Raw genomic sequence first — 19,724 nt, forward strand, 5'->3', positions numbered from 1 at the left:
TTTAACTAAATGGCCCTTTAATTTATTTCAATAAAATGCTTACAATACAAGAGATGGCTTCTTTTATTCTTTATATTGGAAGGATATGCCTTTTAGCGAATTTCCCATATAGGGAATAAGCTATTACCGTAGTACTCATGGTAAGACCTGGACGCGGGACCGATTTTTTTTTCGTTTCGAGGTCCCTAGAGGCCAAAAACACCATCCGTTCAAATTCATATATATATATATTTGTATTGTTTATGAACATATTTTGATCAAATTTGAAATATGTTTTTATTTCTTACTAACTATTAACATTAAAAAAAAACAGTTTTACCTCCCTGATGCAGCAAACCTAAGTACTTGTTCAACTAATTCTATTTAAATCGGGAATAAATGTTATATTTTTAAGTAGACATTTCAGTGTAAATCAAATCAGTCAAATGGAAATTCGCTTAGTCTGCAGGTTTGCTGCGGCGGGGGTATTATATAAATATGATAATCTCCTGCTTCGTGATAATTTCGCAACGATGTCCCGCGATCGTGGTGACATCGTGAATTTTCGATCTCGGATTCCTGCATGTTTGCGGACATTTTACGGGAACGGACGCGCAACCCCGCTCCGCTCCGATGCGCCTCGCGTCGTGGGGCAGGGTATGCCCGTGGTGGTACGCACCAGAGTGGCGCGGAGCGGGGTTGCGCGTCCGTTCCCGTAAAATGTCGGTTAACATCAAATGGGCGGGTTGGAGCGAGTACCACCCTGCGCTAGTCTTATTTATTTATACATGTTTCATAACAGTTGTTGAAAGAAATTAAATATACATTATCATCATTATCAATTAATAATATTTGAGAGGCATTTTAAGAGTGAACCTTATTGTTTTTAATGTTTTACTTTCATAAAAGTAACAGTTATAACATGTAAAGTAAAGTAACCTGATGTCTAATAACCTTCATACTTACAATATTTACCTATATTTCATTTTTATGGTCTTCAATTAACCCAGTGCAAACTTCATCGATACATCGATGTCTGATTGTACATCGATAATACAGATTGTCTGAACAAAAATGACGGACTCATGCCTGAAAACAGCATGGTGATTTCCCAAACATCTTGGTCTTGAAAATCATCATTTGAAGCAAAAAAACACGTTTATCACTGTTAAATAAAAAAATTTATATTTTCTCGATTTTCAGGTCAGGTGTTAGCAGACCCTTACAGGGAAGAAAACGTTTCGAAATTGTTCAGAATCAAAACTCTTCCTGCACCCCACCATAGGAAACACGTCAGTTAGGAGTGTAAATATATTTTATCATCTATCAAACATTTAAACTACTTTAATCCAAGCATTAGAAACATTATCGTCACTAATTGCTTCAGATAAGGAATCAAAGACTTTTTCATTGGATCGTCCAAGTTATTGCATTGACTAGTATCAAATAACTTCAAATAGCTTCGGCGGGAAAAAACTGAGGAATAGATCTAGAAGTTTTTGCTTTATATATAAGTAGTACGTAGTATATATACCTACGTAGTATATGGAGAAAGTATTGTTTTCGTCAACATTTTTGAGTTCGAGTTCTAGGTGGAAATATTCGTGTTTGGGCCCCTGCGCTAAAACAATTGGTTTTCGAAATGATGTCTGTGTGTGTGTGTGGATATCTAATGAGCTGCAGTCTTTATATTTAGACGAAATTGGTTCTTTGCCTGGTAGTTCTTCTATTATATTAAATTTGAATTTTCAATGGTGATTTAACCATAAAAACTCACAAAATAACGGAAAAACATGATTTTTACAAAAAGGGCTCGACCAATTTTGATTAAAATGTAGTATGTCAAAGTCCTTTTAACTGCAAACAACGTGGTATACCTCTCAATGCTGTAAAAAATATCAATCGTAAGCAATTGATGTTTTTGTGATTTCACCCATATTACCATTACTCCTCACTGCATAACAACTTTAAGGGTTTTGATTAGCTAATAGGGGAAAGTATGTGTCAGTTTGCTGGTCCCATTTTTAAGTTTTATTTGTTCCCAGATTTTGTATTTTTTAAATCAATTTACTTTTGGAAAAAACCTGCTAACAAGTTGTATTAGGTGAAAAAATACTTATCATTTAAATTTTTAGTTGTATATGGTCCATTTAATCTAGTATACTGTGTAATTTAACGGTAACAATAAGACACAATAATAAGAAGAGCAGACGACAGATTGTACATAAAGACATATAGGGACGAATACTTAAGTCTAATTTATTTCCCCTTAAGCCTTTGTGAAATTAATTAAAACATTCTATGACTATGTACTTCAGACCCCATATTTTGTATCCTGACATTGAATAGTTCATGGAGTTATAACAGAAATTCTATGGATCAAACATATACAAAATGACGTCACCGTCCAAAATAACCGAATCAGCTGATTTTAACGGGGGTTTGGACAGTATTTAAAAATGATTACAAACCTATTTATTTTCGGACCAGTGACGAAATTTATGTGTATGACCTACCGTTTCTGTTTCAATATCCGTGTTTTAGTACAGTAGGTATTTATACACATCAATCGGTTGTCGGTGCGCTTGCGCCAAACGTCCTACTGCAGCTACGGCATTGTTGTCTGTTGTCTCAGTCAGCTCACTCACTCGTTCTAGGTAAGTTCGTGTTTCCTGTTTTCTGTTTAAGTGCTTGCATGCCTAGGATAAATCAATGTATAGTGTGTAAAACATAAACAATGTAATTAGTTAATTTATTTGTGTGAATTCAAATAGTAAAATATTTCTTAAATGTTTCAAGATTATAAATTACGAGTAAATGAGAATATTTCGAAATATCATTCTGTTATTTATTTACGAGAGCTCACCCCGTGGTTGAAAACTCGACCAAAAGTATATATTGTACGAACTTCTCAATTTTCACCCCACGCTGTAAATAAAACATGTGATTGGAATATCTTCCATTTGTTTTGATTTACTGTTTATATTTTGTATGTTACTTCGCTACCAACATGGCAACCCATAAGACCCATATAAATTTTTTTAACTTAAATTCATTTTTGTGCTTATTTTTGAGCCTATTTTAATTTATAAAGGGATTCTGTACATCTACAGGAAAATATCTTTCATTAGGTACAAACTGCGTGTAATTCGGTCCAGTAGTATGGCCAGGCTAGCTGCCATAAGTTTTGCAAAAGTTTTTTTAGTATATATAGTGAGGTTGCTTAGGGTTTTACTTTAAGAATACTGTTACCTGGCGGATAACAGCACAAAATTTGGCATGTAGGTACTTTTAGGGTATACTAATAAATTTTAGCCTAGGAGCCCGCTTGAAGTCTTAAACTATTCCATGCACGGCACAAAAAACCAAAATAGCCGACAAATACGTTCAAAAATCACTTGTGAATATATATTTACGAGAGAACACCACTACAAATAACAAAAATGCACCAGATTATTGTGATGTTGTGTTGATGAAATAGTTTAACCGTATTAGATTTTAATATTTCTACCGGATACACAGGCATAAGGTAACGTTATAACTATAAATAGCGGTTTTTCATTTTTGACACGCAGTTAATGTTGCGTTCTATTGTTGTAGTTTGTTGGTGTTATATGTTATGTTTTGCGGTATAATGTGATTACCACCATATTCAGCTAATATTGTTGATTTGTATATTTAGTCTTCTATTTTATATGACATTGTAGATAAAATGATATTACATAATTCATTTAACATTGTAGTTCATATCTTGCAACAAAACGGTTCAATATCCATCATAAAAGGTAAGATTGCAATCCGTATTCACCGTTTGTTCGTATTATTTGTTTCTATTAAGAAAATTGCGTGCCATCCAAACATAATTAAAGAAAAGTCAGTTAATTTATCTTTGAATAATCGGTTTTGTAGTCCCAAAAGCACATAATCCTAATCTTTCAGCAAAATCCTTCCTCTGGATTTTAAGATAAATTTTGCAAACAAACAGGCTTTGCTCGTATTAGAGTATAGGATACTATTCTTTACAGGGTGTCCTGTTTCACTATGGCAATTTTTACTAGGTTATTCGGGAGTCCAAAGCAAGCAATAAATGTAATATAACAAGTTTAGTGTCCTATCTCAACCCGTTTTCCGTTTATCTCTCTGTGTGTGTTTTTTTACTTAATAGCCTACGTTATATCTTAGCAACCTTTAAAGATATAAACTTAAAACTCGGTACATGTATTACATCCAATATCACCCATCTTTGTATGGAATATCAAGTTTCTACTTTATACCATTATAAAATAGTGGCCGTTTGTTTTTCAAGCCTAATATCGCTTAAGCTAGGTTTTCCTAGGCGCGGAAGCGGAGAGCGGAGAGAGGAACGCGGAGAGCGGAATTGAAATTAACATGGCATTCCGCTCCTCTTCTAGGAAAACAGTAACATTAAATTGCCTAAGACAAGTGGAGTCCGCTCTCTGCGTTCCTCTCTCCGCTCGCCGATTCCGCGCCTAGGAAAACCCGGCTTAATGAATATACATATTATATGTACAGGGTGTTTATAAAAAAATGCCGAGATTTTAAACGGTCGTTGCTCGGGTATTATTCAAGATAATTAAATGATTTAAACGTCAAATTGAAGGGAAAGGAACAACGTTTTTCACATACTTTGATACAGTTCGGAATAATATAATAAAACTCAGATTTTTACCAATCTTATATGAGCGTAAAACTGGCTAAGTCTGTACGCTTAGGGTGATCGGTGGGTTTATCTGATGTCTTAATTGAATATTCTTAGGCACAAAGACTCTATCTCTTACAGGTGTTCTTTTAATTTTAGGTATGTTCAACTGAAGACTTCGTCGGGCAATCTTTTTTGGGCTTCTGATGCAGAATTGTTGGATTTCTTCGACTATGTCATCGCTTGTTTTTCTTGTTTAAGTTTATTATCTGTACCGGGTCTGTTCAAGTATTCGTGACTATAACTGGCCCTTAGAGTCGTGAAAAACAGCAATTTTCATTACTGTATTCCCAAGAAAATTATCAGCAGACAATTAGGTTTCAAACGAGATTTCATACCACATATATTTATTTTTCTATGTTTAAATAGTGTGTGACTTAGGTATACACAATAGGCCTATTTTATAGAGTTTATAAAATATTTTATGGTAAAACTGTTTGAAAATATTAAATACGTTATTATTATTAACTTGTGATAACAGTTAACTGCAAAGCACCATTTTACCGATTTTATAGACTGTCAGACGACTTTTATACTTCTGTTGAACCTATTAAGACATCATTACATTGTCAATTAATTATCACTAGTGTCTTCTAGAGACGTATTTTGCTAGACATATTTTTTCTAGAGACATGAGTCGGTTTTTGCTCGGAACGGGAACATGTCACTCGTTAGTACGACAGGCCTGTTCGGTTTTTGTAAATATTTTAAATGTATATTATTGTTCGTATGTGTTACGTGTTTAAACTTCAACGACGCTACTTCAGCCGAGTTTGTGTTTTTGTAGTCTGACGATGGCATTGTAATGCCGAAACGGCCGTAACATAGTTACACCACAAGAATTTGAGCTGCAGTGACGAAGGTAAAGCCTATATGAGCCACTGTACAACCTTCAATAAACATGTTTAAACATACCCCCACAGCGAATCTGCAGACTTAGTGAATTAAAATATATGTCTGTTTGGTTTTCAGTAAAATAGTTCCTTAAACACGACCGATTTACTCATTATTCAAATAATAGATTTAATCACGAATATTAAAACAGAAACTGTATGGATAATAAACATAAACAAATTATGTCCCTTCCAAAAGCAAACATTATTTAACATTAATTAAATGGAACCGTCCAAACCATATGTTTTTGTTATTAGTATAGGATTTGGGCCAGTCACGTCATTTGTTTATGTTTATGATCCATAGCACTTCTGCTATAATATTCATGCTAGCACAAAATTAAACATTGATAAACATCTAATTTATTTGTTATACTTTAAATACTTTAATACTTTTCAATGAAATGGTGACCATACAATTTGGTATGGTTAGGCATTTTAAACCAAGTATGAATGGAGATGAGTGTATGATGAGTGGTGCGATCTTATAGTCTTGTTAGTGACTAAGGCCGACATATTCCTTAGACACAGCTGTTAGTTAATAGCCCATACAGCCAATGGCAACTATGGGACCTACAGTTTATAGTGGAATCCGAACCACATTTTTGCCTTGGTATTAACGAATTGGTCTGATTATCAGGATAGTACTGCGTATAGTCGTAGTACTCACTCGTGCGGACGTTAATCCACACCAGAGGGAGTATCGTATCCGCAGTGCATGCCTATAAATATCCACAATTCGTGACCTCCTAGTAGTTGGACGTCGCCAGTTAATTAATTTGGATTAATGTCAAATTTTGCATTGACAATACCAAACTGAGTATTAAGATACAATAGAAACTAATTTTTATAATCTGCTTTAAATTATGTACAAAATTCCATATTATACAGCCTAGGATAATGAATTTTTACCAAACAACCAACATCTTCGAAAAAATAAAATTGGGCACCAAAAGCAAAACCAAATTTTAATGCCCTCCTATATTAAATATTGTAAATTTAAAAAGAACATAAATATATATTTTTTTTATTTACAACATTTGTTTCATAATTTTCAACAGTTCTAATTTGATAGACGAAATAAAAAAATGCAAAAACCCACTTTTGAATTTAAAGGTGAAAAAAACATTGTTCGAAAACAAACTTAAAACGGGGGAAAATAATGTCTTGCATGAAAAGAAGACCTTCAACAATGCCTCAATAGCCAAGTCAATATTTCTAACCCAATGTTAGGAAGGCCACAACAACTTGCACCTTGTGCAGAAGCCTTACGAACGAGAGTTAAACTCCGCTTGGGACTAATTGCGTTTTGCATTTTAAGGGTTAGTGTTTGCAGTTCTTACAATTATTTCAATTGATTATATAGGTAGGCCCATGAATAATAAAATATCAACGCTATGGATCTTAAACATAAACAAATTACGTCACTGGTCTGAATATTATAGTAATTAGGGTAAATGCTACAGTTATTGGCACCTTAACGGTAAGCTTCAGAGAAATCTACCACAGCTCCTTTGCAATACTGTTTTTAATATCTACGTTTTTTTAATCATGTAGCAGAATGTACTGAGAATACTTAAATGTATAAAGAAAATATATATATCATTACTTAAGTTTATTAAAAAATGAAAATGTTAAAAAATACAAAAACCATAGTTATTGGCACCATCAACCATAGCTATTGTCACATCTTGGCACAGTTATTGGCACCCATAAAAAAGTCTACAAATATTACATTTTAAGCGTCCTAAGGTGGTATTTGTTGTCTTACGTGATGTATGCCTAATCATATTAGGCCTATAGTATATAGAAGAAAAAATTAAAATTATACAGTAAGTAAAATTAAAATCCTTAAACCCAGACAGCACAGAGTTATCTATAGAATATCTTATAAACATTTCACTTGGATATTTAAGATATCTATAGATGATCAATATCCAGATATTTATATTTGTTAGATATTGTGAAGAAGTTTAAATGTCACTAATTTCTACTTTCAACAGATATTAGATTTTACAATATCTTAAGAACTTCTAAAACTGAATGTTTTACGGATATCTGATTACAGATCACAAAAAATATATAATAAATACATAAAAATACAAAATAATAAAGATTTAATCTGAAAAGCACATTTATCAGTTGAATATTTTCATTAAATAGTACATAAAAACAATTTTTGAAGAAAAAAAACTAGACAAAATTTTTTATACCCTGACAGGTTTCGAACCTGATACCTTCATCTTATGAAACTCTTACCTTACCTCTGAGCTACCTGTGATTATTGATATTAATAGTTTTCAAGCGGTTAAAGAGGAGCCAACAGCTGCAATGGTCGCAATACTTACATATTTTTGATACTATGATTCTGTTTAGGCATCAAGTTGTTAAATTAATTGTTTTTCTGGCAGATGGAGAGAATACTGATATCTGAATATAGATTAATTAATTACCATTAGTAATGTTATTATAATGGTTATATTATTAATTAATATTTACCCTTAAATTGATCAACCCATATAATTTCCTCAAATAAGTTGAAGAATTTTAACTAAAAAGAAAACATTTAAATTATTATTATTATAAAAAGGTGTTTAATCATACATTCAAAGTCAATTGTATAATGTTTTTACGGAATGGCTTAACCGTTTTTTTTTGTTTCTCACAACTTTTGGATCGTGCGAGACTTGTGTTATTGTATTACGTGGTGTAATGCACAATTCTTCCCTTCTGTCTGACTGAAATAGTTTGACTTTAATGAAACACTTCCTTTGGAAAAGTGTAGTCATTCTTGTAAACATCGCTTATGAAATTTTTGTCCACTTTGGGCTTATTAAAATTATTTGATTTTTTAACGCGTAGCACCCATTAGAGTAACGGAGACAACATAATGTAATTAATCTACCAAAATAGCCACATAAAAACTACAATTAAGTTTTGGTTTCATTAGTGTTTGTAGATTTGTTGGTTGATTTTAGATCCTGTGTTTTTATAAGGCTAACTGTAATATTAAATATTCTAGATGAAACAATAATGCACTTATCAGCATTTATCGTCTTTATAATCAATATCCAATCGTCAATGTAGGATTGATATTTACAGGATATCTGGTCGTAGATATCTAGTACTGAATATATGTACAATATTTGTAGGATATTGCATCTAAATATTATATAAATATCTACTGTGAAACTCTTAATATCTATTAAATATCTATAAAATATCTTAACAGATATTTTACAGATTTCTTAGATAAGATATTTTAAAAATATATTTAATTACATTTAGATATCTTTAGACATATTTCAACCACTTTGAATATCCAATGGATATCTGGTGCTGTTAGGGAAATTGTTCATGGTAGGCCTAGTTTTAGTTCTTTGGTAATGGTAACACCTTTACCGAACTTAATACTGTCTTTATACATATTAATTGGTATTGGTTCGTCGTAATCAATGCCATCAAAATATTTCCTGTGAAATATTTCATTACAACGTTCACATTTTACCTTTTGTAGGCCTATTTTTTTATTCTCTTTATTACGTATTTGATCCTGATTGGGGCTTTTCGACGGAATTTTAATGGTTTTAAACATAATATGATGGATCGGTTTTTGGTTTACCCTTTTTTTAATATGGTAAAAATTAGTTATGTGAAACTTTGTATCTTTATATATATATAAATTAAGTATATTGGCCTAAATAAATTTTTTTAATAGTATATACTCGTGTAACCATGTTACGATAACTTAGAGACTTCCATGACAGTAAATGCTGTTACTGGCAGTGTCACCTGTTACCAGTGACTACAGTCATTGGCATGCCAATAACTACAATAATTACCAGTGCCAATCGGAATTAGTGTATTTACCACAGTTATTGGCATGTCAGTTACCACAGTTATTGGCAGTGCCAAGGTAGTGCCAATAACTAAATCACTATATATGTTAGACACAGTTGTTGGCACCCTCATATATTAGGTAATTTTAAGTATATGGGTAAATGGGTGGCGGGAATAGACAAATCAGTCCTTCCTAATACTAATGAAATGATGAAAACGTAATTTTTAACGTTCAGTTTTAATAGGAAACAATAAACAGGTATTTAAGTCCTTGTCAGATTCTTAAGGAAATGTGAAGAATCAATACAAATCGGCTAAGCATTTGAAAAAAAAATTCTGTGCAGGTTAGCATGGCCTCTGAAATAACCAAACACACACTGAAGTACAGAGAACTCATGTGGGCATCTCAGCAACTAACTCCCCTCTTCCACCGACTTTTGCATTTAGGTGTACGAGGCTTTGAAAAAAAGGTGCCAATAACTATGGTAGTGCCAATAACTCTAGCTCTTACCCTACTGTATCAGTTTATTTGGACGTTTTTTGACAGTTCCGTTGTAATATGTTTACTTAAGGGCCAGTAACGTCATTTGTTGATGTTTATGATACATATCGTTTCTGTTCCGAATACGTAGGTAGGCCAGTGTTTTTACCGGAGAATAAATTCTTACCGTACACAACAGTAATCAATATATAGATTTTTTGTAACACATTGCAGGATTAAAATAAAATGCATATTTCACTTACAATAAAAAAACGTCATAACATAATTTACTTTCTAAAGTCTAGAGGACAGTGATTGAAAATATACCTCAACTCCAAAATGTTGTAAATGTTGTAAATTACATCATAAGATTACAAAGAAAAATTAAAGTTGCTAACGTTTAAATATATATTTTGGAAAGAATTCTCTGTTAATAAAATTAGTTATTTATATCAAATTAAGGAGCTTATAATGAGGAGGACAATAAAGGTAAGTGACCTCAGAAATATCGACTGTTTTACCTCAGTCACTTTATACAGTAATGACCTTGACTTTGCGTGCTAAACTTGCGGCGCCTGGTACTGTGCTAGGGCAAAATGTATTGATACACTGCAAACTGCAAGTACCAGGGTACTGTGCTTGGCTAGGGTATAATGTATTGATACACTGCAAGTACCAGAGTACTGTGCGAGGCTAGGGTATAATGTATTGATACACTGCAAGTACCAGGGTACTGTGCGAGGCTAGGGTATAATGTATTGATACACTGCAAGTACCAGGGTACTGTGCGAGGCTAGGGTATAATTTATTGATACACTGCAAGTACCAGGGTACTCTACGAGGCTAGGGTATAATTTATTTATACACTGCAAGTATCAGGGTACTCTACGAGGCTAGGGTATAATTTATTGATACACTGCAAATACCAGGGTACTCTACGAGGCTAGGGTATAATTATTAATACACTGCAAGTACCAGGGTACTCTACGAGGCTAGGGTATAATTTATTGATACACTGCAAGTATCAGTGTACTCTACGAGGCTAGGGTATAATTTATTGATACACTGCAAGTATCAGGGCACTGTGAGAGGCTAGGGTATAATGTGTTGATACACTGCAAGTACCAGGGTACTGTGAGAGGCTAGGGTATAATGTATTGATACACTGCAAGTATCAGGGCACTGTGAGAGGCTAGGGTATAATGTATTGATACACTGCAAGTATCAGGGCACTGTGAGAGGCTAGGGTATAATGTATTGATACACTGCAAGTACCAGGGTACTATGCGAGGCTAGGGTGAAATGTATTGATACACTGCAAGTACCAGGGTAGTATGCTAGGCTAGGGTAAAATGTATTGATACACTGCAAGTACCAGGGTACTGTACGAGGCCAGCGTATAATGTATTAAAACACTCTACAAGGAATATTATTGTCATGCTCAGTATTTTGTGAGATTAGACCACTACATTACTACACATTACTATACAAGATGTATTATTTAAATCTATGTATTGCCAGGAATAGTAATATAACTTTGGTCAGAGAAAATAATATAGGCAAGTGTTACAGCATTATTCGCTTAGAGTTTGATACTAATTCTATTTAACCTTATTACTGTTTATATGCCTTAATCTTGTAATTTTAATATTATAATAGCTACTATTTATATGCGTGTTATGTACGCTTTATGACTGTAACAATTATGAACTAATAAATGTTCATTAATTACATAGTGTTACACTATTAGAAGGGTTCAGATTACTTAAAGTTTGAATGGCATTTGAACTTTATACCTTAGTCTAAATGTACATAGTTGTTAAATAACGCTAGTACCTAGTAATAAATATTTTACTGTAGCAAATTTAATTATCAAAGTAGTCTAAAATACAGATCATATGAAATGTTTGTAATTTCTGTAATCTGTAGTCTTTTATATTTTAATTAATTTCTAGCTGAAGAAAACTGACTTTTTGCAAAATTTAATTGATTATTGTTATGTATTTCAGATGGTATTGCACGACTATCAGCTCGAAAATGTTCGGTTTCCTTTCATGCAAGAAAAGGTAATCACATTTTTTACCAGACAATGAACTATAGGTACAATCATTGAAGTAACCAATAACGGTACAAAAAAAATATTCAGCTATTTAATGCAATGAATGCCCTGAATTTAGATATTGGTGGTATTAAAAACTAAATACAATTTAAACCCGTTTTTTTTCTTTCTTGAAAAGGCTTTTGTCAACTTTTACTTGGTTTATTTAGTTTATGCATTACTGTATGTTCCATTTAACTTATACGAGTTATATTTCAGTCCAGTTTCTGAGATTCACTCAAAAACCGACCTGATTGGTTCCGGTAATGTTTTAAAGAGAAAAAACAACTCAAATGAGGTAAACTATTAATTTTGCATATTTTTAGTGTTGTCTTAAATTTTTATAACTGTGGTTGTGGTAGACTAGTATTTCTTAGTTTTTGATGGTGGCACGGTTTGTGTGGTGTTTTATATTTTTGGAAAGGTGGTATTAAGCCTAGTGTTGTTATTTTCTATTGTGGTGTTGTGGGGCTACTAGTTTTGTAACTTATTTGTAGTTACGGTATTTTAAAAAATATGTTATTTTATATATATGTTATTCAACATACTAACATTAGGCAATAAACTTACATTTTTCTCAAAAGAACATTTAAGTAGGTGAATTTTGAGTTTCCTGGCACATTTTGATGGAAAAGTTTGAAATTAACTGTTTGGCAACCTAATTTTATTTTGTTTACAATGTTGTCTAGCCTATACACACTACCTTTGAGTACTTTTTGTAAAAATCAGAGTTTTTTCCATTATTGTATGGGTTTTTATAAAACAATCACCAATAAAAATCAAAATTAAAAAAATAATAAACTCCTGGAGAAACTCTACCTGGGTCGTAGGTGTAGTCTGTAGCTCATCTGTACACACACATCTATTAATTTGAAACTGTTTTTCTTTGTCATAGCTATTTTGAGAGAACGGCTGGGCGTAGAAACTCGGTAGGGGTGTCTAAAGAAAGGTCTTGGTCTGTAGATGAGCCATCAAAAGAGAAACGTGGTAAATTCCCTCGGGGCTCTGTCCCAGTGGCCTTTAAAGTCCCATCCCATGTTATTCTTATGGAGGAAAACAGAGTTTTTGTCACAGCTAATTTGAGAGAACGGCTGGGTGTAGAAACTTGGTAGGGGTGTCTAAAGACAGGTATTGGTCTGTAGGTGAGCCCTCAAAATAGAAAAGAGGTAAATTTCCTTGGGGCTCTGCCCCAGAGGCCTTTAAAGTTCACTCTGCAATTTTGTTTACATTATGATCATATGGATAATTTTACACTACTTTTAATGAACCAGCTGTTAATATTGACCAGCTGTTGTAAAATTGTATTCAAAGGTCTACTGAAACTGTCAAAATTAAATGTTTACATTATTATTTATGATTTTAAAATGATTCTCCACTGCATGGTAAGTTTTTTATAGTTTCAACAAAATGACGAATTTATGATATGTTTTAAATGTTTTGTTCAAAAATCTATGCTTTATTGCTCTTAGAAAATGTTAAATTATGAAATAAGTGTGACATATCATTTTCAAAGGAACATATAATTATTCCTTATCGGGTTAGCTTATGTATTGTAAGGTTGGCACTTGCCTTTTTTTCCTACTTTCAATCACCATTTATTTTTCAATTCAAGAGAGAACCCCACAAATTCATTTATTGGTATGAAAGTTTTCGATAATCGGGTGGAAAATTGTGTCATAGATGAGTAACTTGCATTGAGGATGAGAGCTGTGTTCAAGTTTTGGAATAGACTAACTACGGAGTATGTTTCATCTATGGTTTTGGTGAAGTAGGTGAACTAATGTCAATTCAGGTATTTTTTTAAAAATGTGTAGGCCTACAGGGTTTTTACTTTGATGTACACATGTAGCTAGGTCGAACAACGCATCTGAACCTCACTACATACAACACATTCGGAAACACAACAGTGTCATCACATCTCATCGCATTTGCATAATTTGTTACCAAGGCTGGACTAGGTTATGCATTTGGTTCCACAAATGTTCAAGATTTGTGATCAAATTTCCTACAATTATGGTTCATTCCATCCACGAAAAACATGCACAGCTTTATGTGGTCGATATGGCCAGGCAAAACTACCCCATAAGTTAATGAATTATCAAGTAAGAACAGGATGATTAAATACATGGGTCGATGTGGCAAGAGAAGGAATTAAAATTGCTTAGATTGAAGTAAGAATGTTACTGCTATCTGGAGAATCAGATATTTTTATCAAATACAGAAAAAACTTATTTAAATGATGATAAAATTCTGTATTTTTATGACTAAAGATGAAGATTTACTTATAAATCTGGATACAATCTGAATGATTTTTCTAAAGCAGTTGGAATTAGTTGTTAGTAATAAATATTGACTCTTTCCGTAACATGATAGACTAATTATATGAACTCATTCTCCCAGATAGTGAAAGTGGCTTTGACATGAAACAAACTCATGAACAAACAATTATAACGACTCCTAAAATACCTTTTGGGCAACATAAAGCCGATAAAAAGGTAGGAAATATTGTGTTAAACGAATTCAACAATCATGTTTTTTAGGGAACACAATCGTCATACTTATTATTATGCTTATCCTCCCTTCATTTGACTAAGATTTTAATGACTTCACTCTATCTATCGCAGTTAGCTGAATTTACATAAAACCTCAAGATTAACCGTCGATTTCGACGGGGTTCCACTAGTATAAATAATTTCAAAACCGAATCGGATATTACCACCCAAAATTCAAACTCAAAAACTTTGACAAAAACAATACCGTACTTTCTTTATACACTATGTATAGGAGAAAATACAAAGTAGATGTGCTTTTGAGAATAACGTTATCATTTTTAGTAAAAAACTTGTGATTGGATTATCAAATAGTATTTCTTCTAGCTGTGATGCTCATGGAGTTTTTATTTTCCAGTTTGAGTCCTCGACTGTCCCTGAACAGCTGTTGTTCCTCCTGGGTGTTCTCGCTGCGGTGTTCATGGGGACTGTATTCCCTCTCCTGATTGTAGCATACTCAGAATTCCTCAACCTTATGATAGCTCGACAATCAGCTGATAGTATCATCTCCAACAACTACATTTTACAGCTGTTTGGTGGGGGTAGTACCAAGTATGTATGAAGATTGTTGTTGTTTATGAATTGTATAAATTCACAATAATGAATTTGTGTCTGTTTCATGATGGTTGGAATTACCAATCAAAATCAATCAATGTTTGATATATTTTATTATTACTAACATTGGTTTTGTAGCTTGTTACTGATTACTGTAGAAATAGAATGTGAGAGAATAGTGGTGGCGTAAATTTCAGTTTGGGGACAAAATAAAGTAAAATAACGTCTTTCATGAATATAATAGTTTTGTCTCATAAAAGTTAATCACACCTTAAATTCATCAACATAACCTAGCCTACGAGATAGCTAATGGGGTTTGTATTAGTTATTGTTTCAAGATTGTTGGCAAAGAATATTTATTACAATAATGCTAAAAACTTTATTAGCTTACCTTCAGAAGGGTGTTAATCATAGACACTAAAAATATATGTTTGGGCCAAAAATGTTGGAAAATGCACACATATAAAATAATAATAATTAATTAATCTAACACAGTGACTACAACGTAAAATCATTGGCTATACACAGAATAGACTTCCCATGTAATTTAAAAATTGGAAGCCAAAAAAGGTGGTACAATATGTTGCGATGGTCTACCAACTATAGTTCAGCCGCTTAGAAAGCGACCTCCTCCAGCATTCGTTTAGCATTAGCGCGCAGGTCGTTTTCTAAGCTGCCGAACTATAATGACAATATTCTGTGTTAAATGATAAATCAATCAGCTGTTTGCTATGATACTGCATTGGTTTTAATTAATATGCAACACAATATACTAGTAAACTCTGGTGAAGTGGTCCTGAACTTCATCTATTTTCTTGGCTTCAAAATTCCACATCACATGGGAAGTCTATTCTGTGTATAGTCAATGGTAAAAAGAAATAGGAATTGTTTAGAGTACTTTGTAAACACCAAAACCTTATGCAAGACAGAATCCACACTTATTCTTGAGTAAATAATCCAGCCTGGAACATGTGCAAACGACAAAAATACTGACTATCAGGAAACGAAATAGATTAGGTGGTCTACCCTTCCCAATGCTTGTACCATATCAAATTTCAATATTGGCTATTGTCAGATATTTCTGCGTGGAGGTTATTAGTCTACGTTTGGTAGCTGAAAAAACGACTGCTTGTTCGGAGTGCTTCTCCAGCAGCACTCTTGTCTCGCTCCTGGCGCAAGGTAGATAACTACAGACATCCTCTCCTTAATACCATCAACACGTCCAGTGTTTGCTGCGCTCTTTGTGTGAGAAAAATCAACTTATTTTGGACGACCAGAAAAATACTTCCCCTCACTAAAACTTTACCCGTTAAAAGATAAACATACTGTACTGCCAAAGTGTCACTAGAGTTTTTTACATGAAATTTGTGGTAAGATATCATAAAACATTATAATTTTGTTCACAAGATTTAGGCGGTTTTACAGGAAGAAATCCATCCCTCCACGTCTTGATCCTACCATTAAACATAGCTCAACAGCTGACATTTGTCAAAACGTGAATCAGCTGCAACATACATTAAGCAGAATAAAGTGTTGGGGGAACTTCCCCTCAAACAGCCTAAATATTGTGAACCGAGTATAGTAAATTTACAGTTAACAGTTATAGTTATTGTGAACTGTACTTTTTAATTTAGACCTATTTCAACAGTTCCAGTGGTACATATGAGGAGAGGATGGATCGTTTGCTCGATGATTCCCTGGCTTTTGTCATGGCTCAAACTTCTGTGGCTGCAACAATGTTTGCCTGTGCCGTCCTTTCTGTATACTTGTTAAACTACTCTGCTCAGAAAAGGGTAAATATTGATTGAATCAATGTATTTAGTAATGTAAGCTGATAAAAAACAAAGGTTTAACAAGTTCGCTGTGGGTGAGTGGCGACATCGCCTATTCAATTTCTGCACAGCAGTACACCGGGAAGAACGGGTATTTTTATGTCTGTGTTTAGTTAGGAATGGGTGCTTAATTGTAGTGTAGGTTGGTAGTAAATTTCCCTGTAAAATCCCCTTCTGGAAAACTTAGAAATCTTCTTGTTATCCCGTCTTTCTCCCTCTTATTGGCAATTCAATGGGACTGGCTAGTTCGAAGCAGTGCTGCTATCTGTGAGTGTTTCAGCAAACTACGTCAACTTTCGTTGTAACGCAGAAAATCACCTTACATCATTTACTATTTGTCAGACCGAAATATTTGAAAGCTAAACGGGTTCACTTGACGCTGTGCCGCACCGGGACTAAGCCTGCCATTGGTGGGCCGCAGCGAACGTTTTTAAGTTTAAAGTCATCACCATGCTTGGTTGCGCTACTTTTGATTTAAAGGAACATTAATGTAAAATCCATTTATGCCAAAATGGATTTTCTTTTATTCCTCTTCTAGCCCTGAATTGTTTTCCACATGACTTCATCAGGCTAGGTAAAAAGGGGGTTGGGAAATTATCACTTAGATCAAATCCATTGGTGATTGGTAGGATTTGAACCTAGGACCTCAATGAACCCAAAGTCTTGCACTGTACCAATAGACTATAGTTCCCCTAATCAAAAAGACATACTACTACCATTTAAATAACAGTCTCTTTTTTGTTATTCTTTCAAAACAGTAGATTGAATTTGATCTAAGTTTTTGAATATAGGAGTTATGGTTTTATAACCCTCATCACTGTGTCACTAGGTAGGCAGAATGAGAAGACATTTCCTCCGAGCTGTTCTCTACCAGGACATTTCATGGCACGACACGCAAAACACTGGCGCTTTTGCAGCACAATTAACCGAGTAAGTAAATATTAGTTTAATAGAGCGATTACAATCACTAATGATGGTGAAAAGAAGTCCCCATCAGGAATGACCATGAGGAAAGCTGCTACAAAGAGGCTTTAATTATATTTCTGATGCCCTTCACACCTGAGGATGGGATCATATTCTAGATCCTGAAACGTTTTGTAAACTTGTATTTTTACTTATTCAATCCTTATGGAAAATATCTTAAATAATTCCTCAAACACAAACGCCATAAATCCACCATCACTAAAAATTAACTTCAAAGAAAGAATTATGGTCACCACTGACTTTGGTACAACCAACACTGGAATAAAAATAGTTGGTTCTATCTATAAACCTAGTGTCATATTGTTGACTTTTTTCGGTACGTTTTTGTTGCTTTTAGTGATAAGTTTACTGATGCAAAAGGATAAAAATAGTTTATGATTACAACTGTTTACTTCTGCTTGTAGCAGCCTGGATAAACTGCAAGAAGGTGTGGGGGAGAAGGTTGGAATGTTCGTCTATCTTGTGACAACATTTGTAGTTTCCGTCATCGTCGCGATGTTCTACGGGTGGAAACTTGCTCTCGTCATGACAGCGATCTGCCCCGTTTTTATATTGGTGACCGTCTTGGTTGCTAGGGTAATTATCATAAAACAAGAATTCTTGAGTACTTCATTTAGCAGTCTAGTCACATTGTTAACAGTAATATTGTAGTATTGTAAAAGTAATGTTCTAGTAGTAATGTGGTTTAGGAGAGGTTGCAAATAGTGAAATATTTGTAGCACCTCACAATTTGTTAGAGGATTAAATACATTTACACCTAACATTAAAATTGTGTGTGATTCAGTAGATCTGAATTCATTAGATGGATCGCAAAGAAATATTAAGTAATTACAGCTGATGGTTCTTGTTCATTTTATATTTATGCATGTCTCTCCAATCGAAATGTTGGTCCAACACCCATGTCACTGACATTTATCGTGCTAGTGACATGCCACTCGAAAACCTACCTGTGATAACTTATGGAGCTATACACACCAGTGTAACGAACACGTTGTCAGTGACTCGTGTCACTTGCACGTGCCTCTAGTGAACCAACCTGTCTGTGTTTGAATGGACTTGTCTCTTGCCTCTTAGGACCGTGCATATAAAGAACACGGTTCTATAGTTGTGTTGGCGCTATGGTACTAATCTGTTTTGTTTTACTCTATTTTTTAGTTATTATCCTTGATGTTACATTTATCTTTCAACAGAACAGTTTTTCAAAAAGTTTCAGTTTCATCCTATACAAGTTTTGGAACTTTTCAGGGTGTTGGAACAACTGTCTTGTTGAAGTAAATTTATTGAATAACCTTTCCAATAAGGATGGATCCATAATTCTATTTGAAAATGAATTCTTCCCGTCATCTTCTTCTCTTTAACACCAACAACAACAATATAGCATCCTCCTCTGACCTTGACATTATTGAAACTGATTCCTTCTCTTTCTTGTCACTAAAACGTGGCTCTTCCATGTTTGTATTTTATTGCATGTCACCGACATCATGCTAGTGATATCAGAAATGCCAGTGACACCGGTTCGCAACCCGGCTAAAGTTTACGACTAAAAATACAAAATTTTAAGGAAAATATTAAGCAAATTAATATGATAGCACTTAAATATTGTATATGTATATGGTATTAGTTTTTAAAGGGTTTTTAAGTTTAGTTTTAAGGCAGTGATTAGGTTATAGTAAAACACCATTTTACTTGAGAAGATAGTCTCTATTTCAACTAGCAGAGTTGCCAACATTATAACAGTGAAAAAAAACATTTTTACATTACACAGAGATAACTATTACATAGGCCTAAATTGA

The 19,724-nt window shown here is 33.7% G+C and overlaps 1 protein-coding gene across 3 annotated transcripts in view; it reads left to right on the forward strand.

Moving 5' to 3' along the window:
- Nucleotides 1-2,557: 2,557 nt before the first annotated feature.
- The window catches only part of LOC128987925 (multidrug resistance protein homolog 49-like), a 49,817-nt gene continuing 32,650 nt past the window's right edge, over nt 2,558-19,724 (forward strand). Inside the window, exons 1-7 of one of the 3 annotated variants that reach the window (XM_054409020.1) lie at nt 2,564-2,636; nt 11,923-11,979; nt 12,231-12,309; nt 14,919-15,112; nt 16,764-16,908; nt 17,777-17,877; nt 18,336-18,507. In XM_054409020.1, coding sequence (XP_054264995.1) covers nt 11,951-11,979; nt 12,231-12,309; nt 14,919-15,112; nt 16,764-16,908; nt 17,777-17,877; nt 18,336-18,507 — 720 coding nt within the window. In that variant the 5' untranslated portion in view covers nt 2,564-2,636; nt 11,923-11,950. Of the gene's footprint in view, nt 2,637-11,922; nt 11,980-12,230; nt 12,310-14,918; nt 15,113-16,763; nt 16,909-17,776; nt 17,878-18,335; nt 18,508-19,724 lie in introns of those variants that run through there. The other 2 variants (XM_054409021.1, XM_054409022.1) reach the window with 2 other exon arrangements.

This window comes from Macrosteles quadrilineatus, unplaced genomic scaffold (assembly GCF_028750875.1).
Source record: "Macrosteles quadrilineatus isolate MER2022 unplaced genomic scaffold, UCM_ALF_1.0 Scaffold_2__2_contigs__length_208266976, whole genome shotgun sequence".
Lineage (NCBI taxonomy): Eukaryota > Metazoa > Arthropoda > Insecta > Hemiptera > Cicadellidae > Macrosteles > Macrosteles quadrilineatus.